This window comes from Coccinella septempunctata, chromosome X, assembly GCF_907165205.1.
Source record: "Coccinella septempunctata chromosome X, icCocSept1.1, whole genome shotgun sequence".
In the NCBI taxonomy this organism is placed as follows: Eukaryota; Metazoa; Arthropoda; class Insecta; order Coleoptera; family Coccinellidae; genus Coccinella; species Coccinella septempunctata.
In genome coordinates, this window is record NC_058198.1 from 22470353 (window position 1) to 22496441 (window position 26089).

General features: G+C 35.3%; 3 protein-coding genes across 3 annotated transcripts; 1 reads left to right on the plus strand and 2 right to left on the minus strand.

Annotated features, from left to right (window-relative positions):
• Positions 1-1515: 1515 nt before the first annotated feature.
• Positions 1516-3908, plus strand: LOC123321994. Its single transcript, XM_044909810.1, has 2 exons — positions 1516-1981; positions 2997-3908. Exons 1-2 carry the CDS (start codon positions 1807-1809, stop codon positions 3830-3832), a joined length of 1011 nt encoding a protein of 336 aa, XP_044765745.1. The 5' UTR covers positions 1516-1806; the 3' UTR covers positions 3833-3908.
• On the minus strand, positions 1982-4452 carry LOC123321991 (protein ALP1-like). The gene is made up of 2 exons (XM_044909804.1): positions 4013-4452; positions 1982-2928 (listed from the first exon to the last, which is right to left on the minus strand). The coding sequence occupies exons 1-2, from the start codon at positions 4312-4314 to the stop codon at positions 2019-2021; spliced, it is 1212 nt and encodes a 403-aa protein (XP_044765739.1). The 5' UTR covers positions 4315-4452; the 3' UTR covers positions 1982-2018.
• Positions 4453-22592: 18140 nt separating this feature from the next.
• Positions 22593-25752, minus strand: LOC123321999. The gene is made up of 2 exons (XM_044909817.1): positions 22923-25752; positions 22593-22795 (listed from the first exon to the last, which is right to left on the minus strand). Exons 1-2 carry the CDS (start codon positions 23249-23251, stop codon positions 22789-22791), a joined length of 336 nt encoding a protein of 111 aa, XP_044765752.1. The 5' UTR covers positions 23252-25752; the 3' UTR covers positions 22593-22788.
• Positions 25753-26089: the final 337 nt, after the last annotated feature.

The window sequence follows — 26089 nt, forward strand, 5'->3', positions numbered from 1 at the left end:
CTGACCTTACATGGTCGTTTCACGAAGTTCCATCAGTCTTACGTTGTCTCCGGAAAAAATTCAAGATTCGTTTTCACTTGTGAGCAATGGTAACTGTAGCTCTTCAAAATATTTCAAACAGCATTTATATCAACATGTTCAGCAATTTCATTTACTCGAATAAAGTTCTCAGGTTTCAAGGGTAACACAATTTCTCTTTTTACACGATTTCCACTGATTCACTGTATCCAAATATGGAGTTTAATGGGGAGTCTTTTAAGAGAATAAGTCAAACTATAATTTTATTGAAAATCGCCTGGTTTAGGCCTCTGAGAGTCTCCCCATTAAACTGATATTTGAGTACCTAATTCTAACTGGACGAGTTGATAACGAAGCTCAAACAAATTTCACTCACACACATTGATTTTGGTTGTCCATCGACATTTCTGTGTTTTCGACAGATTTTCGTACACATCCGGAGTTCCCAAATTTTGCAATAATTTAAGAAGTACTGGAAGATGCACGCCTATCTCCTGATGAATCAATCGATAAATTTATCGTCTCTCGAATTGAGTGATCATCAAAATAACACTTGAATATTTACTTCTACATTATGTTGGAATTCGAAGAAATTATTTCATTTTGAAGCAGTATCATCTTCCCGTCGCGAAGGTTTGGAATTATGGGAAAAGAGTCCATCGATCTAGTTGAATAGTTGAAAATTTGTCGCTTGAATCATGCACTGGTCGATTGGTCGGTTAACGCTGTCTTTCTTAGAATTCACATTCTTTTCCTGATTCTGAAAGTTTTCTCGCAGTAGTTTTTGAACTATCATGGTATAATGTCACTGTAAAAATATCAGCTGCTCGGGCCTTTTTGATGGAAATCAATTATTCCAAAGTTCTCAATACGATATTTTCTATTCGCATATTCCAAGTAAGTTCGAATGGTTTCAAGATATTGATGTTCTGATACTCCTTAAGCTGAACACAGAAAGAAGAGTGAAAATATTAAAGATTTAATGAGTTTGGTCTGTTATGTATAGGAGAAAGAGGATCATCTGGCGACCAGTGTAAATTTTGATGATAGTTTTTAGTGTCTGAAAATCAAATACAAAGGAAGTTTTTGACGGCATGCAGACAAGAATTGAAATCTAAAAAGAGTACCTTCCAGAGCAAAACTCGGTAATCAGGGGGTCGTAGGTTCGAGTTCTGCTCTGGGAGGTACTTTTTTTCAGAATTCAATTCTTATCTGCATGCCGTCAAAAACTTCGTTCATTAATGTAAATTTTGTTTGAGATAAATTTCCACAGTGATTGCTGTGCCACCTTAGAAAATTTATGTCAGCTTTGCAAAATATATTTAGCAAAATATCAATGAAGCTAGATCATCTACATTATATTGGCGGTTTTATTTAATCAGATTGTGGCAATTTCGTAATTATATTAGTTCGTCTAATTAAAATCAGCAAATTTATTCGTTAAAAAAATCGACGATACCTGTAGTTAGGTGTCTCCATAATTGAGTAAGAGCCCGTTCCCACTTATCCGATCAGTCTATTTTCCCGGTCCGTCTAAATAGACGGATGTGCCAGTGGCAGTACAATTTGTGAACAGCTCCATAGGAGCTGTTCACATTATGACTGATCCGGGAATAAAGACTGATCCGATTTATTTGACGGACATTTTGCCACTGCGATGATCAGTCAAAACGCCCGGATCGGATGAGTGTGAACGAACGTTCCGTCAAGACCATAGATGAATCTATGGTCAAGACTGAAGACGAGCCCGCTCTTTCTCGCGTCGCTAGTTGTTAGTGCTAGTGGAAAATGGACGTGGACGCTTGCGCGTTAATATCGCTAGTCGAAAATAAACCCGTATTGTGGGATAAAACTTTGGACGATTACAAATTAACTAATCGACGATTAGAAGCATGGCGTGAAATTTGCTTAATATTAAATCCTGAATTCGAGAAATTGGACGAAAAGGAAAGAAAAAAATATGGTAAGTTAATTTTTTATTCAATGCTATGTAGGTAGTTTCATATAGCTGTTTCCTGCCAAGGTATTGAACCAAGATCAGACGAGAAGTATTCAGCAAATGCTCTTCGAATTATATTTGCAGTAGGACCACCTCTACACGGTCGAGGATGTGGACGACGTGGAAACGGGCCCGTTTCTTCACTTGTTTCCATACTTATTGGGTTTTGTTGTAAATTAATACCGTCTTTATCTCGGACAAAGTTATGTAAAACCGTACAAGCTTTTATGACGTTAATCGCCGTTTCTATTTGAAGATCTATCGGCCGATGCAGGATTCTCCATTTATTGGCTAGAATACCAAAGGCACACTCAACATATCTTCTAGCTCGGCTCAAGCGATAGTTGAAGATTTTTTTTTCATGATCTAGATGTGTACCCCCATATGGTCTCAAGAGATTCGGTGTTAAGCTAAAGCCTTCGTCCCCAATGAGTACATACGGCATTTCTTCATGTATGGTTTCATGCACAGGCTTGGGGTTTGGTATATTTAATGAACCATCATTAAACTTTTGCCAAAAGGTACTGTTCTTTAATATGGTAGAATCACACTCTTTCCCATATGAACCAATACTTATGTAGATGAATCGGTATTCTGAATCTACCACAGCAAGTAATACAAACGAGAAATAATCTTTATAATTAAAAAACATGGAACCACTATGGCATGGTTTTATAATTCTGATGTGCTTTCCGTCTACAGCTCCAAGACAATGAGGAAAGTTAGCTTTTGTTTCAAATCCATTTGCAATGGCTTCCCATTCTCCCTCTGTATCAGGCAACTTCATGAAATCTGTGCATAATCTCTTCCAAATAATGACGCTTGTTTCTTTTATTATTTTACTAATAGTCGATATTCCTACCCTATATGAGTAGTGGAGTTCCTTAAACGAACACCCAGAAGCAAAATATCTGAAAACAAATAAAATGGATGAAACACTTAAACAACAGAACTTTATGATATTATTATTTGTTTGCAGGAAAATCTGTATCTGATAAATGGAACAACATTCGAGACACATGGCGAAAATCGATGAAAAATAAGAAAGATGAAAAAAAATCTGGATCTGCTGCCAAAAAGTCTCGACGTTATATACACGAAGAACAGTTGATGTTTTTAAAGAAGGTTTATGAGCCAAGATCAACCCAAGAGTCTATTCAAAACTGCGATGAAGGAAATGTACAAAGTGGTCCTAGTAATGCAACTGAGTTTCGTAAACCTTCGATTCCCAAAAGCACGAAGAGCACAACAGACGTCGATGAAAAGATATCTAAGTTCCTGGACTCTAGGATGACACAACAAAAAGAAAATCCAAATTTATTTTTTTTCAAGGGTGTATTACCCGCCGTCGATTCTTTCACAATGGATGAAACTTTAGAGTTCCAAGCAGGAGTTTTAGCTCTAATACAAAAAATCAAAGGCCGAAATAGAGTTGGTTTCCAAAGATATGATTATCAAACTGAATGGCAAGATCCATATCGTGGATACCATACACAACCTCTTCAGCAGCTGGCAGCGTTCGTACATTCACCATCACCAACCTCTCAGTCATCGTATCATTCTCAACCATCTCCTGCAGCGACAAGTGCATTACAATCTATTCAGCAAACGACAGCGTTCGTACATTCACCATCACCAACCTCTCAGTCATCGTATCATTCTCAACCATCTCCTGCAGCGACAAGTGCATTACAATCTATTCAGCAAACGGCAGCGTTCGTACATTCACCATCACCAACCTCTCAGTCATCGTATCATTCTCAACAATCTTCAGCAGCATCAAGTGTATCAAATTATGATTTTGAGGGATTTTAGTCATTATATCTTAATCAAGAGTACTAAAGCAAAAGCTCTCATGTGACTGTTTTCCATAAAAATATTTCAATAATTACATATCTGTATTTTATTTAACTCCTAAAAATATTTTCCAATCCAACTAGCCACCTTGGAAGAGCATTTCCTATATAAATATTTGAAGAGAAAAAAAGGTCGTACCTTAAACATATGGACAGCCTTTGTTGTGGACAAATGCACTCTCTAAATCTTGTGTCTTGTAATTTTATGTCCATTGAAATTCTTCCCAAGAGATCGTCGAAAGAGGAAAAAGACATTCGAAAGTAGTTAAAGAACTTCGCCTCATCATTCCTTAATTCTCCCATCAATGTTTCAAATGTCCCTGTGGAAAATCGGTCTCGAAGTATAGGATGCACCCAATGTTGTCTTCGTTTTCTACATCTTTTTCGTCTCATTCGCCTCAAATACCACCACAATATAAGAACATCATCGTCGCCGTCCATCGCGTACAAAATACAAACGTAAACTGGCGGCGAGTCGAACCACCGACCTTCCGGCAAAACAGACTGATCGGATATAATGTGAACACCCACGTCCGGCGTCCGGTTTCAGGGCAAAAAGACTGATCGGATAAGTGGGAACGGGCTCTAAATGTTGTGATTTTTGAGACTGATGACAAATGTGATACAAAATAAGAATATGCCATATGCCAATGGCTACAAGACTAACGGCCACTTTCATAATCGAATCTGAAGTCCCTTTGAACATAAGCCTTCCTTCATAACATTCTTAGTGGGACATAGGAAAGCTTCAAATTTTATTATGAAACTGGACGTCAGTAGGTTTTTGATTTTGAATTTTATACACTTTTTTGTCAGCAATTTGTCCTAAGTGGTTAAACAACACTGGGAAAATAGACATGGTTCCAAAAACTGAATTATTTGTTTCACAGGTTTTCTTTGAATTCAATTTATGTTTTTATTTTATCAAATAAGATCTCTTCGAGGTGAATGAGCGTTGTTACAGTCAATCAGCATGATTTTTTTGGTTCACATGAAGAATTTATTTGAGCAAATTCATTTAAACGTAAGAAATATTCCGTATACTCAAACATACGATTAGTTAATTGAAAAAAAAAATATTTATCGTTTCAACGAAATTGTATTCTTTATATCATAAATTTTTTGTGTACATCAATATTTCACCAACGGCGTATCCCATACACATGCTATAATTATTGTTTGCTGTTCAAGATTGTAATGCTCTATATCAAAAGAATATATATATATATATATATATATATATATGTAGTTTGTCATTTTGTGTTGTTCTATGGTTTCAATTAGATATGTCAGATATGTCAGAATGAAATCTAGAATTGTTAAAACGTAGTTTTTTAAAGAAATTGTTTGATGGATGAATTTGTTAGATAGGAAAAAAATTTTGAGGATAAATTTAGGTATTGTTGTGTAGACATTGTCAATCTCAGAAAACTTCTTGAGTGCCCTTTGATGTGCGTCTTTTCAACTGTTTCAGAGAAACTCAACTATTCGGTAATATGTGCCCATTTTAATCAACCAATGAATGTTAATGTGACTTTGTAATTTTGTGTTTTTAGAGTCCTGATGAAGGATCTGTAAAGATCCGAAACGTCGACTGGTAATAAATGTAGTATTCAGAATCAGCCCTTTCATTTCCAACAATCCCGTTAATCAGATTACATCATTATAGTTTGGAGTGAATTTTGATATTTATATAAATATATATATTTATATATGGATAATGGGACACCTGATGAACTGACAGGAATGAAATGATTTTACTTCACAACCATTCGAATATTTTCGACCTTAACCTATCAATATGTTGATATTGGTTTGAATCAGGTTCAAACTCAGGTTTTCATTACGTAGTACTGTATTTTATCGTTTTATTTATAATAATTAGAAGTCAAAATTCTTGAAACTTCATCATATTGCAACACTAGACACTCGAATTCATAACAAATGTGAAATATTATGTGTTTTCTACAGAAATACTGCGGATTGCAGTGATTAACAAAAGTGATGTTGAATCAACAAAATTGTAGTACTGTGAATACATTTTTCTAGGTTGTTCACTATCGTATATTATCTGCATTGTATCTAGATAAGTCTGTTAATGTCTTGGAATTCAATTGGGAGTTGAGGTAATAATTCTAGTTCAATTTATCAGCAGTGAAATAGTGAAACATCTAAATCGACCTCTATATCTATAAAGCTCAACTGTAGTTACTAATATCTACCAGTTTCTCATCTTCTAAATATTCTTATTGCCAAATTGATTATTGTATTGCTTCTATTGAAGCATGGCTCTTTCAATGAGCACTCAGTACTTTTAAATATAATATAACTACATATTACATTAAATGTTGACCCAAAAATATTTTTTATTGAGTATTGAGTAGATTTACAAGTGGGGAAATTCAGGAGGTGAGATAAGTATGATGTTTACACGTACAGGCAATATTGAAACTGGTATGAAAAATTCTTCTCAAAACTTATACAAGAATTTAAAATAAATCATCATTTGAATTCATTCAATCATTTCATCATATGAAAACAAACTAACCAATATCTTGATATTTTCAGATATTTTCAGAAGTGTATAAAAAAAAATCAAAGTGAATCGAAAGCTTTATGGGATTGTGTCGGAAACCTAACTAATAATACAAAAATCGAAACAAATATAAGATACATTCGTAACAATGATGATTTGATGATTGACGATGATCACGAAAAGTGCGAACTTTTCAATGAATACTTCATTAAAGTGGGCGAAACCTATGCTAGTAAACTGACCGAGCCGAAAGATTTCAAAGAAGTAAATATTCAAAGAGATAACACCTTTTTTCTGTTTCCAACTGATCCAGTTGAAATAGAGAAGACCATAAACAGTCTCAAATCTCGAAAATCGGCTGGTTATGATGGAATACGAGCGGAAACATTGAAAAGCATAAAAGAAGAAATATCAACCCCCCTTGCTTACATAATAAACAACTGTTTCGACAAGGGACCTTTCCCGGATATACTTAAAATGGGACTAGTGAAACCTGTGTTCAAGGGAGGTGATAAAACTCGGATGAACAACTATAGACCGATTACTTTAATATCAAATATCGCCAAGATCATAGAAAAACTGATACAAGTCCGCATGGAAACATTTATTGCCAGACATCAGTTATTATCAAGGAATCAGTTCGGATTTCGCAAGGGAATGTCAACGGAAGACGCGCTAAAAAAGGTAACAGATATCATCTACAGTAATGTCGATAAAAATATACCATCGTTGGCAGTAGTAATAGATTTAGCGAAAGCTTTCGACACAGTAAGCCATGAAAAGCTGCTTGAAAAACTTGCCAATTATGGATTCCGCGGAAAGATATACGACCTCATCCAGAGTTACCTATCTGATCGAACTCAGATGGTATCTTTGAACGGAAAATGTAGTAAACATAGAAAACTTAACTTTGGTGTTCTGCAGGGTACGATTTTGGGGCCCCTTTTGTTCGATCTCTACATTAACGGCTTACTCGAATTGAACAGCACAGGTGAGGTTATTGGCTTCGCAGATCATACAATAGCTCTGTATGATGGTGAAACATGGGAGGAAGTGAAGCAAAAGGCAACGGATGATTTGAAGATATTGTCGAAATGGCTTCAATTGAATAAACTCACGGTAAACTCCGAGAAGACCAAGTACCTAACATTCTCCTCAAACGAAACAGGGCAGCCAAATTTGGGAGTTCTACAGATAAATAATAAATTACACATTCCAGCCACGCAATCCACCAAATATCTGGGCATTTTCATCGATCAGCATCTAAAATGGGATAAACATATGTCTTGCCTTACAAAAAAACTAAGAGAAATTCTATATAGATTTAGATATATAAGAAAATCAATAAGTTCTGAGAAACACATGCGTATTCTTTACTCTGCGTTGGTCCAATCACAGCTGTCATATGGGATAATAGGATGAGGTGGTGTTTTTGATGTGCACAAGAAAAGTGTTGACATTATTCAGAAGTGTATTCTAAAAATAATGTATGGAAAAAAAATTACATTTCCAAGTTCCACTATCTACGAGATTTCTAAAGCACTAGACATTAGACAGATATATGCCCAACAAATAATTTTGAAGGTTCACCAGAATAAAATACCAGTGAGACTAAAGGAACACAAATACACTACTAGAGCAAAACAAATAAATTATGAAACAATAAGAGCTACGAAGAGAATTGGTCAGAGATGTAGTTCATATATTGCTCCAAGAATTTACTCCATTGTGCCGAAGACGTTGAGGGAGACCCGAAATGAAACAAAATTCAAAAAAAGAATAAAATTATGGCTGGCTGAGGGAGACCGAGCTAGGATCCATAAAATGATAAACTCGAATTAAATAAATTTCAGTGTGTGAATGAATACCTACTCCATTGAGTGGGATCACGACAGATCTTGGAGAACGAAGACTACATAACTTGGATGTATTACCGATTGGGACATTATAATACCGATGAGGACGATGAAGCACCGACAGAGACAAAGAATACTGAAGGAGACACAATGGGGATATTTGAATAATTTTTTTTTGTTTATATTCAGTATATGGGTATTTAAAAACATTATTTGAGTTGAATAGGCTGGACACAGTTATCATAGGATAACTCTACAGTTTGTTTTAGAGTTTATAAGGTTTACAAATAAACTCTCTTATGACTTATTATTATGATTATTATTATTATTGTCATTTTCGAACATCTAATTCGCGCATGCGTACAAGTGGATTCCTCCCAACAATTTGGCTTCACTTTTTGATGTAGTCTAGAACGCGTGTTATCAATATTGGTATAATAGGTAAATGAATAGAACAAATGCAACACTGCAGAGTGTACATGTTTCAGTAGAATTTACGACTTCAGCAATATTCGAAGTTCCAAAATTCGCATGCGTTAGTTACGCTCTAAATAGCAGCAGCTGTGTACGCAAACGCGGTAAACTTGCATGGCAGGTGTTCCAAAGAAAGACTTTCGAGTTCGTCGGTTCGTCCTTCGCACTCCAGTTTCTCCACTCCGTTAGGCCAGGCGCAAATAGAAACGCAGGTTGGTGAGGTGACGCAGCTTTTTCCTGCGCTGCACGTACTATCTGACCAGTCACTGTCACGCTTTATTTGCGCGGTATTATTCTTTTCTATGTTTTACAAAATCTCGCTGCGTCACCTCACCAACTTGCGTTTCTATATATATATTTGCTTTATTGTAATTTTATCTGGTTTATATATGTATATATCAACTTTGTTGTACTTGTATTTTAGTGTTTTAGACCTCCCACAATTTTTGGCGTGTTTCTCATTGTTCTTTTGATTTTTCAATTGTAGCTCTAATGAAGAACTATAGTTAGTTCGAAACGTCGGCAAGATCTTTGTTTGCGAGGTAATAAAATGGGTTACATACCCAAGATTTTCATTCTATCAATTTGTTATGTTCTGTGATAAATTGGATGATTTTATTTCAGATAACAATATTAAATTTGGGAATTTGAAAAAACCAAGCGAATTCTGCTTAAATCATAAATCTACAAGAAGAAATATGAGAATATTTGAGGCATATTTTATATATAAAAGATAAATAGCCAACAGTGAAAAAAACATATTTTCGGCTAAATCGCTGTCGTTAAGGGCAATATCGAGGGGTGAGGTGGGTTTGAAAATTTCAAAAAATCGATTTTATTTTTTTTTTCTCCTATTGAATAGTACAATTTGTTCAAAATATTCTCCTGAAATTTCGAATCAATCCAAGTAAAATTCCAAGAGACAGACCCTTCGGAAGTTCCGCCATCAGGACATGTCAGTGCAGCGCTTCGCAGGTATACGGAAGCAGATGCTTAGCTATTATTCTTAGCCTTTCCCACTTTTTTTTACAATTTGAGGGCAACTCTGAAAAGTTTGTGTGCCCGAATTGATGATTATATTTCTGTTAGTTTTAAAAAAATTATTTTCATTTGCATGTTATTTCAAATTAAAACTTCAAACGCGTTTATCTCAAAACTCAATTTCGCAAGTCAGTGTACATGATTTCTCGAAAAGTTGTGAAGTGTAATATATCGAAATACGAGAATTCGAATTAATTTGGGATAATTAAGACGATGTATCGCTGGAACCTTTATACCTACATTGTTGCAGCACTGTTGCATGAACGTTGATTATGCGGAAATATGTATTTGTTAGTTTCTACATGAGTTCCATTTAAACTTTCTCCCCAGAAATAATATCAACTTCAAGACCTGACCTTCGCGCGACGGGCCAAATCCACATTTTTTCCCATTTCGAGGGCCTTAAATTTTGTGTGTATTTAACATCTTGAAAATAATCACCCCATGACCAGTGGAAAACCGCTCTTTCATTGATCAAGATACGAGGTGAATTGTTACACAAGAGATTTTGTTCAAATTTTGCACACGTGTTTGAAATAACATTGTCAAGTTAATAGACGAAGGATTTCATTTTCTTAACTACAACTAATTTTTTTCGAGCCAATACATGGCAAAAATTCGACAAAAAAATATTTTTTTTTTGTTCTAAGTCTGTCGAAAATTCAAATTCCATTTTTTTTTATTCGTCCAATAACGAAATTTATGCGTGCACTAACGAAATATTTCTTTTTTTTTTTATTTTAGATGAACCAATAACGAGATATGCTGTCCACGGTAAAAGCATTTTTATTTCGACGTCAAGAGAGATGGGTAACAGCTGAGTTTTCGGAATATCTCACAAAATAAAATATATGATAAATCCTTTTATTCGAATTTCTGAAACCCACCTAACCCCTTAAGTTGTCTAAAAGTTGTTATCAAGAGCTAAGATAATTGTGTAAACTTGTCACACTAATTATAGTTCAACTCTTTCTAAATATGGAGGATGTTATAAGTACTTGAAAAAAGTTACTATGGGTTTCCCTGAATTCGTCTTTCTCTGAATTTTTTTTTCGGCTTTTCATGTTGTATCAACATAAAATTCGAATATGCAGAAATAAAAATCACATCATGTGAGAAAATTCAAGAAAACATTAGTGTTTATGATCAGTTGTAAACCCTCCTCGTTTACCTCAGTCAATGAGAATCTGTAGTATCAAATTCAAAACTTCCTGATATCTTTAAGAATAAATCTGTATGTGTAACGGAATTTTTCCCTTACAACAAAATCCGACATCAGGGGTCATAGCCATACACTTTTGGTTCAACGTCAGACTAATCTGAATGTTAATGAAGATTTTTTAACTAGCCGTGTAGCGAACAGAACTCTCTGTAATGGAAAAGACTTATTATATTATTTACTTTTAGCTCATTCGATGTGTAGTTGTTACCAGTAAATTGTACCAATAATGTCACAAATGAAGAGACTATTATTTTTATGTTATCCCTTTCCAGTAACCATCACTGCTTTAACAAGAGGCAGTTAATACAACATGTAAGAATAAAATCTGCCAAATAAAAAATCTTACTCACCCATGAGCCCCTTGAAATACTTCCCTGTAAGATGATATGCCGAAATGGCATCGTTCAAACAAAAATTCCTAGGTCCAATGCTTCAACTCATTTTGCGCAGGATTCTGTAAATGGTCAATATTCTAATTAGAACATCCTGATAATCACATCAAGTATACATTTACCATGTAAATATCAGATAGCCTACATAGTCAATATCAATGAATTGAAGAACTGAAGAATTCTACTAACTCATCTATGAAATAACAGCAGTTTCGCAGAAATGAAAAGGAACAACTAGACATTGAACAACTTTTCCAATTGAAATAAAGACCAATCTTTCTTGATGTATTCCTGTAGAAAAGGCCAACAGACTCTTTTTTACAAGAAATTGTGAATTATTACTACTAGACTTAGTAAGGATTTATTGAACTATTTCCATGATTTAGGATTATCCTCGGGATTATTCTTTCCAACGTTTGAGCTTGCTGTCTTTATGGCTCTCTTCCTTTCAATCTGAGTATCAGTCTACAAAGCTATAAGTAATTCATTAAGAAAAAATTTGTCTGATCTTACGAATGAAGTGTAAGTGAATGGTAAAGTTCGTCAAAACAAACAAAGTGTAGCATCAGGTGATGATCCTACGGTAATTTATATGAGATTGAGCTCGGGATTGAGGAAGGTGCTTGTATGAAAGGGAAAAGCTCGGGGAAAAGGTGGAGATTCCACTGATAACCGTTTATTTTATGGTATGAATATGATGAAATATTTCCTACATTAATTGATTTTCTAAGTCCAATTTTTTTCTTAACACAACGACTCTGTGAAAGTCCAATAAGTCCTACAATTAAGTATTCACCGTAAAACTTCATTTATGCCCGAGGGGTCTTTCACTGGACGTTTTTTGTACACTAAAATTCCAATTTCGAGATTAATTCCACTAAATTCAGGAAAATTCCGTTCAATTCACCTAAATTCCATTGAATTCATCACAATTCCGTTATTCATCATAAATCCGCTCAATTCCACTCAATTCCGTTCAATTTATCGCAGTAATTTTCAGTGAAAACTCAACATGAGTGTGCTGTCCACTATTAGTAATTTGGACAAATAAAAATTCGAATGAATAAATATCACCCCTAAAGAACACTGTATAACTCAACATTAAAACCTAAGACAAAAAAATAAATTTTTCTCTATTTTGTTGAAATCATCTTCACTCAGTTTTGTCGAACCCAACAGTGAATCATATCAAGTTGCCGTCAAATAAGTACGAATTTTGATTTGTCTCATGTACCCCAGCTGTGATTTCGCGGCAAGCTTCGCTCGAAGTTTCGTCTTGCTCCATCTGAAGTATAATTTATCCTAGACTGAATCTACTAGTGCATCTAATCTGAGATCGAACCAAAAATCGAAATATCAGTAGAACTGTATCATTGGCAATACAGCCATTTATTCTCAATAAAATAATTTCAGCAAAAATTGATCGAAAGTGGGAATTTCTTCAAACCAAAAAAACTGCTGAAAAAATTAGGGTGGCGAAATAGGTGAATGAACTTATGAACTATTTTACCCTAAGACTCAATATATTTAGGAAAATGAGTGGCATATTTTTTTGAGAAACTCATAATGACTTTTGTTTTCGAGTCAAGTATGACTTAGAAAAAATCACTATTATTTTCATTTCAAATATTCAACATATTATACCTACATTGTGGCCCGCGTAAAATATTCCAGCCGAATATTTCCGTTAATAAAAAAGATTTTTGGGACAACGTCTAGAAGGCTCAATTTCCATTTGGACATGTACAAATTCAGAAACTCGAACACTTAATGCATGTCACCCATCCCTTCCTACTATATAGTAGGAATGAACGCCTTATTAATTCATAAATAATAAATAAAATATATCCAGAAACACTCTAATATATGGAAATGTTTGACTATGGGTTGTTTGACATGGCCACCTCGTATAATATGTTAAATATTACTGAAATGATGATAGAGATATATCTACTTCGCTTGAGCATTATCGACTTCACACTAAAATAAGTACTTTTATAGGTTATATCAAAACGATTCTTAGGTGACACGATTATTCAAAAGCATCTTTCTGCGCATGTTCATTTCCATTCAATTCCTTTACAATTCCATTCAATTCCTTCAGAATGCGGTTCAATTCCATTGAATTCCTATAAAATGACCTTCAATTCTACTTCAATGAATTCCAATATAATTCCGTGTAATTCCATAAAATTCCGTGCAATTCCGCCTCAATTCCATTATTTTGTACACTAAAATTCCGCAGTGAAAGACCCCTCGTTTATGCCCCACCTTAGATTTTACTGATTTTTTTCTATCGATAGAATTCCTTATAAGGAATCGATTGGTAGTAGTCTCAATCTGCGGAAACTCATAGTTCGGCAGTTATGATTTTTGTTAAGTTTATCACGAATTCGACAAAGTGCCTACGTCAGATTTTTTTGTCGATTTTTTCCTTGATGCAGGAGAAGATACGATTTTTCGAAAATTTCATCAAAATACGTGTTATATATCATTAATAATCATGAAATATAATATTTTCACTTTTCGGACCTTCAAACTTGAATCTTAATCGACAAAAATGATATTTTCATGTATGAAATTGTTTTTTTACTGTCCTAACCAAACCTAACCTAACCTCAAAATGATTCAGTTCAGTTTTTAGGCAAAATTGATCAGTTATTCACTTTTCTCCCAATGAATTACCGCAAAACCCCAATTGGTTGAGTTATGTTGAGAAAAACATTCGAATTAATTGAGTGCATTTAACGAACATTTCAAAAAATCATAGCTACTGAAATATAAGTTTCCGCAGATTGAGATAACTACCATTCGATTCCTCATCAAAAATTCTATCTTTAAAAAAATAATCATGAAAATCTGAGGTGGGGCCTAAGTCGAAGTCGAGCCTGTTTTCACAATCAATTATGGCAACAGTACAATATTAGCAGAGTTCCAGAATTACATCTCGGAGGTAAGAGAGCGAGCAGATTTTATTTATTTATTTAAGGTTACTTTGCTCTGATGACCATGGAGGTAGGAACCTCCATGGATCGGACGGTATTGACGTAACAGATTGAAATGATGCGATTCTGGAACGAGCCATATCAATGGGCAATTTATATTTATCGCATATAAAATGTTCCAAAAAATATTTCACCTGCTTTCCAACATGTTGATGTACTAAACAAATTCCAACACTTACGGGAATGAATATCTTCATATCACGAAAGTCTTATTGACCAGAAACTATATCCACATACTGATAATAAATTTTGCAGTTTTTTATGAGTAGTTATCACAAAACCCGCGTGCATGTGTGAGATCACTGAAATCTGTGGTGATCAGGAGCGCTGTAAAGACTGAAATTCTTTCATCTTCTTCCACTCAAGTAAGCCCATCAACCCCCAGCTAGCACAACCACTAAACAAAGGGGAGAAGCCTCAGCAGTAATGAATGTACACAAAATCTTTTAAAAAGTAGTACGACGTATCCCCGAATCCCGTGGAAGTATTGGTCGAGCCGATCCCGAAGAATTTTTATAAATGCTTCACAATCAAACGATGCCGGTATAGGTTACAGCATGTAATCTTCAATTAACACAACGATCACGAAGTATTTCACATTTATAACACGAACAAATGCATACGTTATCCACAAAGATTATTTGCAACTAATATTTTCTAAAACGGTTGCAATGTAATAATGTTCTTGAGTTTCAAACCAGGACGCTGAGAAAAGTAAAAAGTAATCAACACGGAGCGGTAACATGGTGTGAAGTTGGCTGTTGGCTTACAATATCTAGCTGACAGAATCCCGAAGATGCCCGAACTGGCGATGACCGCCAGTGGCGTACACCTATTCTTATTTTCGCCGAAATAACGCTTCCTCAATTCGGAATGACATTGGTAGACTTCTAATGGCATTCCGAATTGCAGAACTGTTATTCTAACCGAAGTTGAAAAAATATGAATATTTGATGGTCGGTTCATATGAATTTAATAATTTCAATAACTCGTTTGAAAAATAAGACCGTTCGATATAATTTCTCGGTAAAATCACCTAGACGCGAAGTTTTTCCATATACAACTCTGAAGTTTTAACGACTGGTAAAATGAGATTTTTATATAAATGATTGTCGACTATTCAAGATTCATATTCCGTAAAAAATTTTCTTGCACTGCCTGCAGACTTTCCCTGTTCGATTTCTACCCTCTTCCGTATGTGAATTCAAGCTGCCGATCTGAGGCGCGATGTTTTTTCCATAAAACTTTTAAATTTTAACGACTGTCAAAATGAGACTTCTTCACAAATGATTGTTGACTATTCAAAATTCTTATTCCATGAAATTTTTTCTTGCACTACCTGCAGACTACCCCTTCTCGATCCATTTCCGCATATGAGTTCATGCTACCGAGGCGAGAGGTTTTATGTATACAGGGTCTTTCACGAGGAACCTCACCCATATTTATACGGGAAACTACTGAACGTATTTTCTTGAAATTCAGCACTTATAAGTATTTCACGATGCTGATGAAATCTAAAATATTTTCAAGGCATGAGCACCTCCGGTTTTTCCGGAAATGACGTCAACTTCCGTTTTTAAAATTAGAACACCATTTTCTTATTGCAGAAATAGATTCCTTAGAAAATTTCAAGTTATTTTGATGTAACATTTTTCAGTTTTGGTTGGAAAATTCTCTCTGAGCGGGAAAATTAGAAAAAAAAAATCGAAAATAGAGCTCTGCTGAAACAAGAATAACTTCGAGGTTTTTGGATGGAAAATTTTGGGATTTTTGGGATTTTTCAAGATGTAAGATTGATGTATCCACTTTAAAAATCAAAATCGCGATTCATGATACAGGGGGTGAAAAAATCGCTTTCAAAGTTAGGGATGACAAAATCGTGAAAAATTAATTTTTTCAAATTAGAACCCCATTTTTTTATGGCAGATACTGAATCTACGTTAAAAAATAATGTGAGTGTCTGCATCACACCCGCGCCCTAAAGTGGATATTTTCTGAGTTATTCACAAAAAAATTTTTCGTCTTGAATTTTCAGCTATTTCTTTTCCCTTCACGCCAAAAAGATGAAATTTTTCAGGAACTGTTACTTAAACCATGTTTTAGATTTTACTACCCTAACATGCAAGAGAAAAAAGTTACAGGTTGTTCCTAAATAGATGGCGAATTTTGATTCGAATTTGTATCGGAATGGTCCACATCTTTGGCCACCACGTTCTCCCGATTTAACTCCTTTAGACTATGTTTGGGGTAGGATAAAAAGTATTGTCTACCCAACTCCCCTGACTGATAAAGAGGACTGCATAGAACGAGTCAGAAATGCGTTCAGGTTTGTTTAAATTTTTAGATTCATAGTTTTGAAACTCAATTTGGTTTTTAAACACTTTTGCAGATCTCTTCCTCCCGATGAAATAAGAAGAGCAACGCACGAAGCATTCCTGAGACGTATAAATAAATGTCTAGAAATTAACGGTCAAAACTTTGAGCATCTTCTCTAGTTATAACTGCGAGAGTTTGCCATGGTTCTCCTAATAGTAACTTGAAGTCAGTTTCAAGAAGGGGTGAAAAATCTACAGCATGGTTTAAATAACAGTTCTTGAAAATTTCATCTTTTTGGCGTGAAGGGAAAAGAAATAGCTGAAAATTCAAGACGAAAAACAGTTTTTTGTGGATAACTCAGAAAATATCCATTTTAGGGCAAGGGTGTGATGCATACACTCACATTATTTTTTAACGTAGATTCAATATCTGCCTTAAAAAATGGGGTTCTAATTTGAAAAAATTGATTTTTCACGATTTTGTCATCCCTAACTTTGAAAGCGATTTTTTCACCCCCTGTATAATGAATCGCGATTTCGATTTTTAAAGTGGATACATCAATTTTACATCTTGAAAAATCCCAAAAATTAAAATTTTTTATCCAAAAACCTCGAAGTTATTCTTGTTTCAGCAGAGCTCTATTTTCGATTTTTTTTTTCTAATTTTCCCGCTCAGAGAGAATTTTCCAACCAAAACTGAAAAATGTTACATCAAAATAACTTGAAATTTTCTAAGGAATCTATTTCTGCAATACAAAAATGGTGTTCTAATTTGAAAAACGGAAGTTGACGTCGTTTCCGGAAAAACCGGAGGTGCTCATGCCTAGAAAATATTTTAGATTTCATCAGCATCGTGAAATACTTATGAGTGCTGAATTTCATGAAAATACGTTCAGTAGTTTCCCGTATAAATATGGGTGAGGTTCCTCGTGAAAGACCCTGTATAACTTCTAAGTTTTAACGGCTGTCAAAATCAGATTTTCACAGAAATGATTTTTGACTATTCAAGATTCATAATCCGTAAAAAAAATTCTTGCACTGTCCGTATTCAACCATTTTCTCCATACGAGTTTGAGTTGCCAATCTGGCAACTGTTTTCTATACAGGGTGGCCATTTGAAAACGAAACAGACGAGATTACAGACGAAATAAATTTTTTCGATAGAAATGCTCGGACAAGTCGATTTCTGTTTCGAGGGGGACAACTTAAGATGTAGGTTACGGACGCATAGCGCTTCAACCCTTGCTACTACAACCCTCACCCCCAATTTTTGAATAGGGAAGATGGGGTGAGTGATACCTCATTTGAAAGGTATTTCTATACTGATTTCAGCACAGTAATTGTTTTTTCATTTTATGCATTAGTTCTCGAAATATTCTTAACTAAGTATTTGAAAATGAAGTGGTGTTTTCATGACACTTGTAGTGTTTTTCGATGGAAGCAGGGAAGTTCAGAACACTTGTGCGCACTCTCTCTCTCTCTTTCTCTCTCTCTTTTGAATAAAAACCGAGGCAATCTTGAGAGATACATGTAGGTTTTTTTAATTCTCTAGGGTCTAGACTCTAGCTAGAGGGTTAATATTCTTACTGGTTTCACTCTTTGATCAGAAATACACCATATTGATACAATTATTACGTCTCAATAAAAAATTCGTCGTAACTTCTTCTAAATAACGGTCTCGTCTCGACTAACGTCATTTTTCAACCCTTTTTAACAAATTTTCCGATTAACTGAATTCTAACGTCTATCAATGTACGTCTCAATTGCCAATTTCCTCAGCCTACCTATTTTGTATCAGTATCACATTATTCTTACAATAGGAACAACAATAACGATAACGTAATAAGAATAATAAAAATTGCTTTCTACATTCATATCTGATTTAAGACATAATAATAAAATTGTGCTTGCGTTGAAGTAGTCGCTCGAAAATCTGTTTCGAACTTTCGAAGAAAGGAAGCTTGTACACTTTGGTTTTAATAGCTGGAGAGGTGTAAAACAAGTAAAATTGTGAATAATTCAAATATTATCAATGATATAGAACTCATTCCAACATATCGCTAAAGCCTATCCAATTTCAGGATATGAAATACACAGACACACAGTAGCACCCTTCTCCCAAATAAGAGAACATTTCTCAATTAAAATCCTCCAAATTTCAGATAATATAGAGAAAAGATTGTTGAAATATACAGAAAAGGGGTAGTCTGCAGGCAGTGCAAGAAATTTTTAGAACTGAATATGAATCTTGAATAGTCAACAATCATTTGAGTAAAAATCTCATTTAGACAGTCGTCAAAATTCAGAAATTATATAGAAAAAACTTCGCGACTTAGATCGGCAAGTCGAAGTAACATACGGAAAAGGTTCGATTAGGGGTGCAAGGCAGTGCATGAAATTTTTAAAACGGAATATGAATCTTGGATAGTCAACAATCATTTGTGTGAAAATCTCATTTTGATAGTCGTTAAAACTTCAGAGTTATATGAAACAAACTTCGCGTCTAGGTGATTTCAGTTCAATTTATCAAGAAATCAAATTGAACAATTTCATTTTTAGAACAAGGTGTTGCAATTATCGAATTTTTATGTACCGAGCATCACATATTCATATTCTTTCAACTTCTAATGTCATTGCGAATTGCATTATTTCAGCGAAAATAAGTGTAGGTGTACGCCACTGGCGGCCATCGCCAGTTCGTGCATCTTCGGGATTCGGTCACCGCATCGAGGAATACCCACGGAGAGGGAGAACGGTAGAAAAGAGAGATAACAGGCCCTGGTAAAAAACATCAAGCGGGTAGCTGATAGACAAATATCAGCGTTGCCGCTTCAACCAAGTTATCGAGTACACTCAGGAATTCTACCGGTCCGCCGATCCTCTATGTGGCATTTTTGGATGATTTTCGGTAGATTCTCGATTAATTTGTAGGAATTTTTCACTGAAATCAACTGCGAAATGTTATCAAATCGATTATATTCTACACGCGCTTGAAATTTTGAAATGTTGATAAAATGCGTAATAGATTCCGTATTAAAAACTACCACCTGAAGAGGAATTTCTTTCAATTTTTTTTGAGGTGGACAGTTGTGTAAAATGATGAAATTATTTCGTACGAATGTATTGGTGGTTTTTATACCAAAGTGAGTATGAAAAAATACTGATTTATGTTAATGTATCGCCCCAAAGTGAGTTCTTTAAGTAAAACTAGTTAATATTAGATATCGATTGAAATTTATCTGGGAGGATTCTACATTTCTGCATAAACTTTTTAGGGTTTTCACTCCCAATGTCTGAAACAAAATCAATTAAAAATGAAATTTTTACGCAGGAGCAAATCGTTGATTTCATTTTTAATTGATTTTGTTTCAGAGATTGGGAGTGAAAACCCTAAAAAGTTTATAAAGAAATAGTTAATATTAGTTTATACGGGAGTATACAATATCGGCATCCTATACGTTCAAGAAAAAAAGGAAAGAAAGAAAGTGATAAGAAAACACCTGTCGATGACAAACATTTCATTACAGACCAGAAGGCGAAGTACCTAGTGTGAAAACTATATTGTTAGGCAAAGTACGCTGGCTGGAGATTTTATTTGTATGCATAGAATGCGGACAAACCATCCGTAGAAGCGGCTATAAGATCCAGTGCCAGGGTGGATGCGATGGTTGGGCACATTTAGGATGTACGGACATCAAATAGGAGGATATTAAGAAAAAAGGAATGATTGGGAGTGTCTGAAATGTAAAAACCAAATAACAGTATGACGAAATAGTTGAAAAGCTTGAAGAGAGAAAAAGTCTGGGACGGTCTGGGAAACCCGATGAGGAAAACAAGGTAGAAGCAATGTTCAAAAAACTGATGAAGAAGATCGAAGACCTAGAAGAAGCGGTGTCTTCAAATAGTGGACTAGTGGACGATATGAGGAAGGTTATGAAAGGAGAAAATAAGAAACTCAAAAGAGAACAAGAAAACATGAATGCACAGATGAATAAGATGAAAAAAGAATTGAAGGATCTGAAGGAACAAGCTAACCTGAATGCAACAATGGCAGACGCTCAATCTAGGAGAAAGAATATTGTTGTGGAAGGCCTATTGAACAAGGAGAGTAACTAAATCATTTGATAAACTGGAGATGAATGTTCAGAAGATTTTTTTTATTCTTTTGGAAAATTATCCCTATTATCTCCCTACACAGATGATGTCAGTGATCAGGAATCGAAAAAAAAAATACATTTTCATTCAAATTCAATAAGAAAGAACTGTAAAGTTATGAAACCACCTTATTTCACTAATACATATTTCAAAGAGATGATTGAATCATTCCCAGCAAATAGTGATTCCTCAAACTTTCCCCAGAATTTGTATAAAAATGTGGACTTTTTCGAGTACTTTTTTAAACATTACATGCCATTTTCACCCCTTTGGAGCCGGATTTTGTTATGTAATGAAGGAAGGTTAAGTAATGCACCAGTAGAGAGGTGTATTGGAATCGCAAAAAATATTGTTGCTAGAAGAATTATGCGTCAAAAGAGCAGTCACGTAACTAGAAAGATTAGAAAATATGTGCTGTTCATCCATAAAGAAAATAAGTTCAACATTACTATACTAAGTCTGAATGTTCCAAAGTTCCCCTTGAAAGAGATGAGCTAGCCTAGCTTCACGGGAAGTTTGGGAAAAGAAGGAAAAGCATAATAATTTTCTTGGGACTTCTTTGAAACAGGCACTAAAAAATTCTCAATTATTCCGTTCAAATTCGAAGCTGAGTGGGTACAACGCGACAAATGTAACGAATTGGTTCATCTAGTATGCATTGAGTATTTGGAATCCACATTAAGTGGCGAATTTTACTGTAAATTTTGCTGTATAAATGTGACCGATAAAAAAGTCGTTGAGTGTGATTCTATTTGCCTTCGATATTTTGAAGGAAATTATAGGAAATCTATTGAAGACCTCAAGCGTAATGAGGAACACACCAGAGATCGAAGACTACGTCGAACTTGGTTTGATGAGCGAAAAATTTGCAAGAGTAAAAATAAAAATAGTCAAATAAATATTTATAAAAAAATGGAGAATATGATGAATCTGAATTCAAACGTATAGCTATCAATCATGGCATAGACAACGAAAAAAAGGCTGTGGCAGATTATGAAGCTTTAACAAGGAATAAATGAATACCTTCTGGATTGATAATCTATAAAATACATCAATTCATTGCTGGTTCTCCAGATGAGTTGGTCAATGACACTGGTTTGATAGAAGTGAAATGTCCATATTCGTGTAGAAAGTTAGATTCGAATGAAGCACATTTTCAGAATAAAAAGAAAGCTTATGACAGCAAAAGGGGAAAAATGCGCCGTTCCAAGAGGTCTGTACGTATTTTGTGGGGCCACTTCCCGGGTCCAAGAAGGGAAATTCTTATGTGGTAGTGATCGTTTTACGAAATGGGTCGAATGCTGTCCGCTGCGGGAAGCCACTGCTAAAACCGTTTACTCAGCCCTATATAACAATAATATACAAAAACAGAATCCGAGAGTTAAACATTGCTCACCGTTTCACCCCTCCTTATACACCTCAGTGCAACGCCGTAGAACGAGCCTATCGTATGTTGAAGACTATGATAGGCCAGTTCTGTGAAGCCGACCACCGTACTTGGGATGAGAAATTAGGTGAACTAACTTTCGCCCTGAACACCGTTCATACCGGCATTTCTGAACTATGGAAGGGAATTAACAGTTCCAAAGGCAATCTATTCTTCCAAGACGAAGACACAGAGGAGACAAACAGAAGCCCAGAAGAAAGTAGAGTAAATCTTACTCACCGTAAAGAACAAATACGTCATCTTCAGGAGACCTATGAGTTTGTCCATACCAGGTTGTACGTGCCTTTGAGCAGCTGACACTTTGAGAGGCTGACATTTACAACCTCCGTCGGAAGGACGTTCGTTTTCATGTCGGTGACAAAGTTCTACGCCGTGCTAATCCGTTGTCATCCGCCGTTAATAGCTTTGCAGCCAAATTGGCTCCGAAATTCTCTGGTCCGTACACCATTGTGAAAGTAATCTCACCCGCTATTTATGACCTGAAAGATGACAGTGGTAAGAAAATCGTCAACATTCATGTTAAACACTTAAAACCATTCCATTCATCAGAGCGTTAATCATTTCATTGTATAACGACTGTGTATGTGAGACTAATACGTTACTCACCCCGTCACTTCCCTTCCGAGTCTCTGTTCCGGGTGATACGGTTCGTCTTTCTTAGCTTCTTCTCCAATCAAGACCGCCGTCCGGTAATAAATAATGAACATGTTGAAAAAATAAGTTTCAGATGTCTGACTTGCACACCACCGTATCTGGGGCGTGTTGGCGTTGCGGCCTTCATGGACCGACAGGGCTTGCTGGAAAACCCTCCGTCCGAAGCTGCAACCGTTGTGGCCTGTGGGACACCCTGGAGACATGCAGTTGACTCGGAGATAGGGGAGATACTCCTTGGCCGCTCCGGATACCGACGAGCGAGGAACTCGCCCTCCGAGCATGTCCGAGGTGCACGACGGACTCGCAGCACCCGCAGATGGTAACGTAACAAGTATAAGTAAAGTGTTCAAAGAATATTTGCTGTTCACTCATCGGGTTGACCGTTCTCGTACACGACACAGCGGTACTGCCTACTCCAGGTTGATAGCCCGTGGCCCCGTCGCCGTAGGTGCATCCGTAGTTATTCCCTAGACGAGACAGAAAAAGGATTACGCCGTCAGAACTGTCTTTCTGTTTCCGATCATTAAATGATGTTAATAGTTAATACCGTTGCAGTTGCAAGACTACCGCCTTGAAGCCAGGGAGACTTTGGCCGGGTATATAGCGCCAGGAGACGCGACCATGTGTATTATACATATAAATAAATGGGTTCCAAGTGTAAATATACCCTCCTCAGTTTTTCTGCCTTGTTTTTGTTAGCATGTTTATTATATTTTTCCACGGGTGAGAGTGAGAACCCTCTATCCACTCTACTCCTTGGCGAACAAGCTTAGTCAACTCGCCTGGATTTTTTTTATATACATTCATTGGTTCTGGCGTACACATAGCGCTTCCCTCCCCGAACCCTGAGGCGAACATTGTTCATCCCATTTTCACATTCCATCCGGAAATGCGAAGTTGCCTCCTGGTAGAGGAAGTCGATTTTGGCCTGTGAAAGCCCGTCGTCGGACTCCGGACTATAATTACTAAAGTCATCCTTTAATAAAAATATGTAATGAGAATTGTTAAATGAACTTTCTTCCATAGGGCCACACAAATCCATGTGTATAATAATTGGGTTTGGTTTTTAATCATATATTATATACAAAATACTAATCAATGTTCATCCAAGTGTGAATATACTCTCCTCAGTTCTGCTCTCTTGTTTTTGTTAGCATGTTTATTATATTTTTTCCATGGTTTTTCAACTCTCGAGTTCAAGTATTCACCTCTGTAAAAACAATATCGATCTCAACATGATTTTTATAGCTTTCAGAAGCAGAGAACAATATAGAAATACATCAACCATTGCTAAACACAACAATATAATTAATAATAACAGCAATAAAAGCTTGAAATTTAAAAAGTTTGAATTTTAACTTAATTGAAATATTATTTCAATTAACCTGCCATAAATAATGAATTGATTTGGTCGACGCTTGATGAAAATCAATAATTAAACTAAAAACAGAATTACATACATAATTTAGTGAAAAACCTGATACTGTGATAGCAAAACATGAGTAGTGTGTGCTCATGTTAGTGGAAATCACGTAATTCAGTTTTTTGGTTTAACCTGCCCTAAAACTAGACTACTTATATACTTTCACCACTTCCGAAACATTGCCGATTAATCTCTTCTGCTGGATCATCAACCTATAGAAAAATGACTACATTTTTTGAATGAAACGAAATCTATGCTAATTAGTGAAACTGGTGTGCCTGTCCATAATTTTCTAATATATAGATTCTTTCTTGAGATTTTTTTGGTATTTGCACGTTAGTCAAACGGAGTTAACTCTTTTTGAAATTTTTGTGTCTGTTTATCCAGGGTCAGCTCCGGTTTGGACCAACCAACGATAGAAGCGTCAAGTTATTCACATTTGCTTTTTGCTTCAAACAAATTACAGCTTATCACATAGTGATTGGACATGAAAGAAATGTTTGAAAATCTCAAATTTTTCGAATTCTGTTTCGAAATAATTGAAAACATATTATATTCCTTATTGAAAAGACATGTCGCTGATCGAGTTTTCATTGTTCTACTGCCTGCATATCATTGAAAGATTTTATTATAGTTTTATTCGCGATATTGGCGAATCCAAAAATCACTAACCTAGAAAGTGAGTAATAAATAGAGTTCAACTTGTTTGGGTTAGATATTTTCATTACATATTCGGTTACCAATTGAACAATGAACTAATTTTTTGGAGGTCTGACTAGAAAAATAGGTATTGAAAAAATTGAGTGAGTATTTATATCACTGTGATTCAGTTGAGAAACTATTTACCAATTTTCACTCGAATTTTAGGTTAGGAGATATATTTGTTCTAGATGAATTTTCTGGTGTTGGACGATTAAGGAAGGCAATGCAAATATTCATTTCCATGATTTTGATAGTGCCGCGAAACCTGAGCAAAAGAAAGTATATGAGATTAAATTTCTGACATAACTGAGGTTGTACATGCATTACTGGATTTGCAATCTTCAATAAATGATATGGTGAGAACGTTTCAAATGAAAAGTGGTGATTTGATTTGGAATTTTACGAGCAGTTGAAAGTGATCAATAATCAAACTGTTCGACAAGAATTTCAGATTTCGTTAATGAAATTACAATCGTAGAATAAATTTTCAGGCGGTCTTGTTGAGTTGGTTGTAATTGCTGGAAAATAATTTCTGTGTTGGCATTTTGAACTGCATAATATGTTTTCATCCAAATAAATTATCTCAAATATTTACATTCATTTATTTCCACAAATTACATTATTCATGTAACATCGTCACTTAGCCAAGATTCTTTTATCAACACAACATCAAAAGAACTGGACAGCAAGCTCAATTTGAGGTAGGTAATTCAGTACGTAGACCACGTATTAGGGGGACCGGAAAGTAATGTCGTTTTTGCACATGACCATATTTGATTGTCATTTAACAGCTGATTTTGTATCTCAAAGGCGTACCCAAGTTATTTTAAGGTTATTGTAACTTGTCAACTTCTAAATAATTCAATATTAAATTTTAGATTTTGTAATTTGAAGTAAAATGGCGCTCCAAATAGAAGAAGAGCATATTCGGCATTGTATGCTTTTTGAGTTTCGCAAAGGTAGTAACGCAACAGTTGCGACCAAAAACATTTGC